Source organism: Piliocolobus tephrosceles, chromosome 14, assembly GCF_002776525.5.
Source record: "Piliocolobus tephrosceles isolate RC106 chromosome 14, ASM277652v3, whole genome shotgun sequence".
NCBI lineage: Eukaryota > Metazoa > Chordata > Mammalia > Primates > Cercopithecidae > Piliocolobus > Piliocolobus tephrosceles.
Genome location: NC_045447.1, coordinates 3,397,829 through 3,405,539, shown reverse-complemented (window position 1 = coordinate 3,405,539; position 7,711 = coordinate 3,397,829). Strand labels below are relative to the sequence as shown.

The 7,711-nt window shown below is 54.2% G+C and overlaps 1 protein-coding gene across 1 annotated transcript in view; it reads left to right on the top strand.

Moving 5' to 3' along the window:
- Positions 1–6,930, top strand: part of FCN2 (ficolin 2) — an 11,214-nt gene extending 4,284 nt beyond the window's left edge. The window contains exons 5-9 of the mRNA XM_026457508.1: positions 1,134–1,166; positions 1,633–1,760; positions 2,176–2,305; positions 2,841–2,975; positions 3,560–6,930. Coding sequence (XP_026313293.1) covers positions 1,134–1,166; positions 1,633–1,760; positions 2,176–2,305; positions 2,841–2,975; positions 3,560–3,807 — 674 coding nt within the window. The 3' untranslated portion in view covers positions 3,808–6,930. The remainder of the gene's footprint in view (positions 1–1,133; positions 1,167–1,632; positions 1,761–2,175; positions 2,306–2,840; positions 2,976–3,559) is intronic.
- The last annotated feature ends 781 nt before the right edge of the window (positions 6,931–7,711 follow it).

Here is a 7,711-nt window from a genome sequence, read left to right as displayed (position 1 = left end):
GTGGGGTCCTCAGTGTGGGAGCTGGGTTCTCAGTGTTGGAAGAGGGGTTCTTGGTGGTGTAGGGAGAGGTTCTTGGGGTGTGTGTTGGGGGAGGGGTTCCCAGTGGGCAGGTTGTGGGGAGGTGTTATCAGCATGGAGGGGGGAGCTGTCTGTATGGGGGAGAGATTCTGGGATGGGGGAGAGGTTCTGATTATTGGGGGAGGGACTTGTAGTGTGGGGAGGGGCTCTTAGTGGGGGGCTGTCTGTATGGGGGAAGAGGTTCTCAGGTAGGGAAGGTTTTCAATGCAGGAGCATCTGCCCTGAGGGTGGGTCTGAGGCCAAATCCTGTTCCTCTAAGGTGGAAATGGTTTTGGGAGGGCAGGGTGGGAGTGTCTGCTCACTCCTCTAAGCCCCACTCAGTCCTGGCCTCTGTCCCCTGAGCACGAGGCCCTGTCTTGTCCCCTCCTCCTGACTCTGCTCGAAAACCAGGATCAGCCCCAGATGGCTTGGAGAACCATGCCAACAAGCTCCAAATACAGAATTACTAGAAATTCTCTGCTTTAAAACAAAGAATTTTCTGATACATTTTCTTGAGGAATATTTTGAAGAATCAGAGAAATATGCAGTAGGAAATTGAAGCTCCCTTTACTCACTCACTTTTACCCACAGACCTACTCAGAATAAGACTGCCCTACACTCACCAAACCCCAGGCTCAGTCATGGGTTGCGTCTAAACGTAAAATATGCAGGGTTGGTGCCCAGACCCAAGCAACCCTACCCCCATCATATTACCGTGTCCACCAAGATGGGCTGTTTGCAGGCCTTGGGACCTCAGGAGAATCCTGAAGATCCAGGCTTCCTCTATTTGCATGTGGAGGCCTTAGCAGTCTCTGGAATGGTGGCCTCTCCTTCCCCAGGGACCTCCGAAAGGGGTGCATGTGGTGGAGGGGTCAGTGTAGGCAACCCTTGAGGGAAAGAAAACTTTGGTCCACAGAAGCAGGGTCAGGGACTCCTTGACTGGACCCATACCATCTCCTCCTGGGGAGGCCCAGAAAATGGTCTTCACTTTCTACGCAGTGTCCGTGGACCAGTGGGGGCTGAAGGGCTCTGATTTCCAAACTGTGACACGTGTGTCCTCTCTCATCCATGAACAGGAGCACCTGGGGAGCCCCAGCCATGCCTGACAGGTGACTGGCCATCCCTACTTTCCTCCACGGCTTGTGGCTGTTCTTGTCTGGAAGTTCAGGGTCATACGACGCCATTGCCGGAATGAAGTGACAAATAGGAACAAAAGAAAATGGTTGCTTGCCCGTTTCCTTGTCCTCTCAGTATTCAAGGAAGTGACAAATATTGTCCAGACAACTTACATACATTCCATGGCAATTTTCTCCTATCTTCTAATCTACCCCAGAAGGCCGGGTGCCTAGGAGCCGAAGGTGGGGGTGACACTGGGAGGTGGGAGGGTCAGGCCGACTGGATGTGGCCATTACAGCTGTGTGGCCCTGGGAGCCGTGTCCCTGTCTAGGCCTCAGAGTCCTGCTCTGTTCATACAGACGCCTATGGCCCTGTTCCTCCCTCCTGGGACTCCCACCCACTGCCCCTGCCCTGCCCAAGGCCCCTGTCCTGCAGCCACTCCCTGGGTTCCCTTCCCAGGCCCACGCACCTGCAAGGACCTGCTAGACCGAGGGCACTTCCTGAGCGGCTGGCACACCATCTACCTACCTGACTGCCGGCCCCTGACTGTGCTCTGTGACATGGACACGGACGGAGGGGGCTGGACTGTGAGTGTGGGGCTAACGGGCCCTGGGCAGAGGCGGTCAGCCTGGGAGACCTAGAGTCCAGGCTGCACACCGGGCCGGAGAACACACTCTGGAATTCTCTATTCCCCTGGTCGGGGACAGAGATGATGGGGGAGGTGACCCGTGGGTAAAAGTCCAGGCTGTGGGGGAGGCTGGGAGGGGCCTGGTGCTCTCCTGCTGTGTGGCTTGGGGCTTGTTGCCTCCCCTCTCTGAGCCCCCATTTCCTCCTTCATCCCATGGGGTCTGTGAGGAGACCAGGTGGGCGTGTTGGGGACCCCAGTCTGCGATGCTCTGCCAACTACAATCGTTGCTCCTCTGGAGGGCGGGTCCCCCGTGCTGTGGGACATTGACCTGCCCCCCGGCTCCTGTCCCCTCCTGTCCCCTGGCTCCTCCACAGGTTTTCCAGCGGAGGGTGGACGGCTCTGTGGACTTCTACCGGGACTGGGCCGCGTACAAGCAGGGCTTCGGCAGTCGGCTGGGGGAGTTCTGGCTGGGGAACGACAACATCCACTCCCTGACCGCCCGGGGTAGGGCCGCTGCTGGGGCTCGGGGGTCAGGGGGCCCTGAATGGGGGTGCCCCTGCCCCGTAAGCCTGGGCTGCCTGGAACATAAGCGCCTCTTAGCCCACAGGGGATCGGACCCTGAGCACACTCAGGGTGGCATTGGGACCTCCGAGGGCTGCGTCCCCTGCCGCAGGCTCTGGCAACATCAGGACAGGAGAGGGTTAGAGCTCTGGGCTGAAGGCCTCTTCAGGTCTTGGCTCCATTGGCATCTCAGATCCTGAGAATGGGAAGGAAGGACACAGCGGCCCCATAGTGGAGTTTGGGCCTAACCCCAAGTCTGCCTCTAATCCGCTAGGATTTGGGAGTCAAGAGTCTCGCCCTGTTGCTCAGCTCCCCCTGCCGGGTCAGAGCTACACAGGCCCCGGGGAAGCTGCGGTGCTCTATGCCCTCTGCTTCCATGGAGTCCAGAGTTCCTTCCAGGCTCTGCCCCAGATCCCCAGCTCCCATGTCTAAAGGTAGAGGGCCCTTCTGCTGGGACCCTGAAACCTTCCTCTAACAGGAACCAGTGAGCTCCGTGTAGACCTGGTGGACTTTGAGGACAACCACCAGTTTGCTAAGTACAGATCGTTCAAGGTGGCCGACGAGGAGGAGAAGTACAATCTGGTCCTGGGGGCCTTTGTGGAGGGCAGTGCGGGTGAGTGTCTGCTTGGGGTTGTGCGGCCTGGGCTTCTGAGGGGGGTTTGGGAAGTGGAGAGAGCGTGCTCAGTGTCCTGGCGGCCTTGTGGAAGAGGCCTCACCTCTCTGAGCCGGTTTGTCCATCTCTACATGCAGACACTAACGTCTGCGCTCTGCGTAGCATGAGGGTCATGGGACACATGAGCGCATGACTGCAGAAACCCCAGCAAGGACATCCGGTAGGAAGGAAATCTCTGCAGAGCAGGGACCTATGCACACTGACAACAGCTGATATCTCTGTGGGGCGTGGCTGGAAGGGGTCTGCCATGGTGGAATCCAGAGTAGAGAATGATGATCCTGACCCCTGTCTCCTGTTCTTCTGTGAAATAAAATAGTACACATTCCGTGGCAGGGCTAGACCTAAAGACAAATTGCCAAGACCACTGCCAACAGCAGGGTAGTATTCACTGGAGTCACGGATTGCACTTCTTGGATTGTGCAGTGCACAACCTGCTTAACCATACATGGAGGACACACCAGGCCAGGCCTCAGGTATAAAGACTTATACTGCCTATAATGATGCTCACATTTCCTCCTGCACAGGTGATTCCCTGACGTCCCACAACAATAACTCCTTCTCCACCAAAGACCAGGACAATGACCTTAACACTGGAAATTGTGCTGTCATGTATCAGGGAGCTTGGTGGTACAGAACCTGCCATGTGTCAAACCTGAATGGTCGCTACCTCAGGGGGGCTCATGACAGCTTTGCAAATGGCATCAACTGGAAGTCGGGGAAAGGATACAATTACAGCTACAAGGTGTCAGAGATGAAGGTGCGACCTGCCTAGCCCAGGCCAGCCTCAGGGTCAGGACGCCTCCACACATAGTTGGTGGGGGGTAGGGTTGGGAGCTTGGCCCTAGGATTTGTAAAAGAAACACGTGTCGTGATTCTAAATTGCGTTTGTGTTGCTGTGCGGAAGAGGTTCAAATCCTGCTCTGTTTCCACAATCAGCCCTTCCAGATTTGTGACATTAACACACCTCAAACCTCTGTTTTTCCTTGGCAACGAGTAAGAATGTGTTTCTGACCAGGCCAGCAGGAACCTTCCTTAAGAACAAATAAAAGACTTTGACGCTGCGATGGGCTCAGAGTGCAGCCGTGCTCGGGTCCCTGGGCAGGCTAAATGCCTTCCTGGGGCTTGACCATCTGGGCTTCTCTGTGAGCTGGATGGTGGGGAAGTGAGAAGGCGCATTGAAGAGGAAGTTTCTCCTGCACTCAGAGATGCTGTTGCCTGTCCAAGGCCCCCAGCCTCCCAGCTGCAGCTCTGCCCACTCACCCCCGTCACCCAGGCTTCCTGCCGCCCGCTCCGTTGGGTATTCGTGGGACCTGCTCGCTACTTCCTCACAAGCCAAAGCAAGAGTGGCTTGTGTGCCTGTGACTCCCTCATCTCCCTCATCAAAACGGAGAGAGCGGTTACATAAGGCAGGTGCGAGGGACCCAAGCACTCCTGAGGGGGTTAGAACCCTTCTTTTGGCCATGAGTGTCCAGCCCAAAGCTGCCCTGCAGCTGAGTCCAGTGCAGTTAGAATCAGAAAGCCAAGGCCCCTTCCACCTGCTTTTCTCGGGCAAGCCGCCTGTAAGAGAGCAAAGTGTATTAGCGCAGGAGCTTGTGTCTGCTGAGGACGGCACCTGGCCCTCTCCTCTCGCCACCTCCTGGTCCTCCTGAGGACCCAACCCCTGTCCCCAGTCCCCGGCCAGCTCAGCCTGATGAGGCTTTCGGAGGCTCCGCACCCCAGCATCGGCCAGTGCTGACCCTTGTACGGCTGTTTGGGTCCCTGATCCTTCTCATAACAGCCCTGCCCTTGTCCTCTACCCTCTACTCAGAGAGGATCCAGAAGGGTCCAAGGAGGCCATGATCCCTCCCTGAGCTTTTTAATGTGGGCCCCCTCCTTCCCCTACAAGGGTCCCTCCTGGGTCTTAGCTGGTCTAAGCCCCACACAAGTCATGGGGAGGGCTGAGTGTCTGGGACTTCTGGGGGGATGTGCACCCTTTCCTCTGAGTTCCTGGAGGAACTGCGCACCATGAAGATCAGGGCTCACCCTCCGTGAGCCATCCCTACCTTCCCTCCTCACTCTGGGTTCAAGGCCTGGGATGAGCCAGGACAGGGGGAACCAGGGACAGCCCTGGGCATGGCCCTTCCTTCCTGGGCCCGCAGGAGGGGGCCACACCACCCACCCAGGGGGCTGACCCGTCCTCAGGACAGAAACTAGCAAGTTGTCAAACCTGAGGGTTTATAACTAAATGATGGGGTGCTGCCCCAGGAAATTACACCCAGACGTCTCTTTCCTCATAGACCTGGGTCCCTAGCTTTTAGACAGGATGACACATCATTGGCAGGTACTGACTTTACATGCATTGCAGCCTCACACTTCAGCCATTCACTGCCAGGCAGTCTTCTAGGGCAGCAAAGAGCTCAGCCACACACCCCAGGCCACAGTCAGGATGAGACCTCCCTTCAGAGGGGGGGACTCCCCTCAGCGCCGTCCACCCCCCATTCTGGGCATTTCAATCTCCAATAGCAGACTGAAATGAGGAAAACATGCACCTCACTCAACTGTAAAGGGAGGAACTGGGAATTCCTCTCAAATCCTGACCCTCGAGTTCTAGAAACGGGGTCCTCTCTGGAATCTATGATGGCATCATTCTGAAAGGCAAAAATAAAGCTATGAAATAAAGAAATATGTTTAGCCTGACAAGCCAGAGATTTTTTAAAATACTGTTTTTAAAATTTTCTTAATTGAGAGATGAGCTAAAAAGTAACTTTTTCTAAATATTTAATGTAGCTTTGCTATACTTTATAAATACTCTCAAACTTTGGGGGTTTTGTTGGGATAAGAAAAAGTACTTGTAAAAATGCAGTCAGTATGTCAGGGGGCTTGTGTGGTTAACACAGCACAGAGAGGTCATGGAGGCGTATGTAATTAACCTAATGTGACATAAACGTATTTGCATGACACGTGCATCACATGTGTATATGTGTGTATGCGTGCACCTGCGGGGCCTCTGGGAGGTGTAACTGAGGTGGGCATCAGAAGGGCTCTGTAGAACCAGCTGGCACTGGGCAGGTGCCTGGAGCTGCAGGTGCCTGCTTCTCCCATCTCCCGAGAGACCTGGCTCCTGCATGTCACCAGCGCTACCTCGGGGTGTCTGGCTCCCTCCAGAGCAGGGGGCTGAGCCAGGTTGGGGCCTGAGCCAAGGTCAAGAGCGTCCCCAGGGCTGGGCTGTCCCTGTCCCTCTGCTGGGGACCACCGCCTCCCTTCCTGATTTTCAGAGGTCTCAGGCCACTGCTGTCAGGAGGGCTGGAAGAAGGGACAGCACCTGGCAGTGGGCCTGTGCCCACTAGACCCTAGATTCTTACCTATAACTGTGGTTTCCGTGGTCAGGCTGGGGGTGACACAGGCGTTCGAGCCAGACTCCATCTTGAATAGGGGCTGAGTGAAATGAGGCTGAGACCTGCTGGGCTGCAGTCCTAGGAGGTTAGGCATTCTTAGTCACAGGAGACTGGCAGGATGGGTATCACAAGATACAGGTCATAAAGACCCTGTTGATAAAACAGGATGCGGGAAAGATGACAGCCAAATCCTACCAAAACCAAGATGGTGACAAAAGTGACCTTTGGTCGTCCTCACTGCTCACCATATGCTAATTATAATGCATTCGCATGTTGAAAGACACTCCCATGATGGTTTACAAACACCACGGCAACTTCCGGAACTTACCATGTATAGTCTAAAAAAGGGAGGGACCCTCGGTTCCCTGCCCCTTTCTTGGAAAACTCATGAAAGATCCACCCCTTGTTTAGTATGTTATCAAGAAATAACTATAAAAATAGCCAGTTAGCAGTCCTCAGCGCTTCTCTGCCTATGGAGTAGCCATTCTTTTGTTTCTTTACTTCTCTAATAAACTTGCTTTTACTTTATGAACTTGCCCCAAATTCTTTCTTGTGGGAGTTCCAAGAACCCTCTCTTGGGGTCTGGATGAGGATGCTTGTTTTCCCCAAAGCTGTGAAGCCTCGCTTTGTCTGGAGTAACTGACATTGAAACCGCCACTATAAATTATGACTGAGACAATGAAAGAGATCTGACTTAACCAACTCCATCTTGCTTCTAACCTCCAAGCTGTCCTTGTTCATTCCTAGGCATAGGCTGAACTAACTTTGTGAAGAACTTAGTTTATAGTTTAAAACAAAGATGGTAATAGCCCTTTCTCAAAACCTCCTTCTTGCCTGGGGACGAGACTGCTTTTGTAGGACTAACAAATTAGCCACAAGATTAGAAATTATGGTTTAGGTGTCATGCAGCTAGAGGCTACAAGATTCTGACCCTCCCTAAACTGCTCCTAAAGTCAGTGCTTGAGGTATTTTGCAGACCCTGCAGTTGATGGATCAGCTGGCACCACCCAGATCCATAAACTGGCTCATCTGATCTTGTGGCCCCACCCAGGATCTGACTCAGTGCAAGAAGACAGCACGGACTCCCTATGATTTCATCTCTGACCAATCAGAATCCCCAGCTCATTGGCTTCCCTCTAACCCTGACCAATCAGCACTCCTGGCTCATTGGCTCCCCCCCCCCCAACCCTGACCAATCAGCACTCCTGGCTCATTGGCTTTCTCTCCACCTACCAAGTAGTCCTTAAAAACTCTGATCCCTGAATGCTCGGGGATACTGATTTGGTAATAATGAAACTCTAG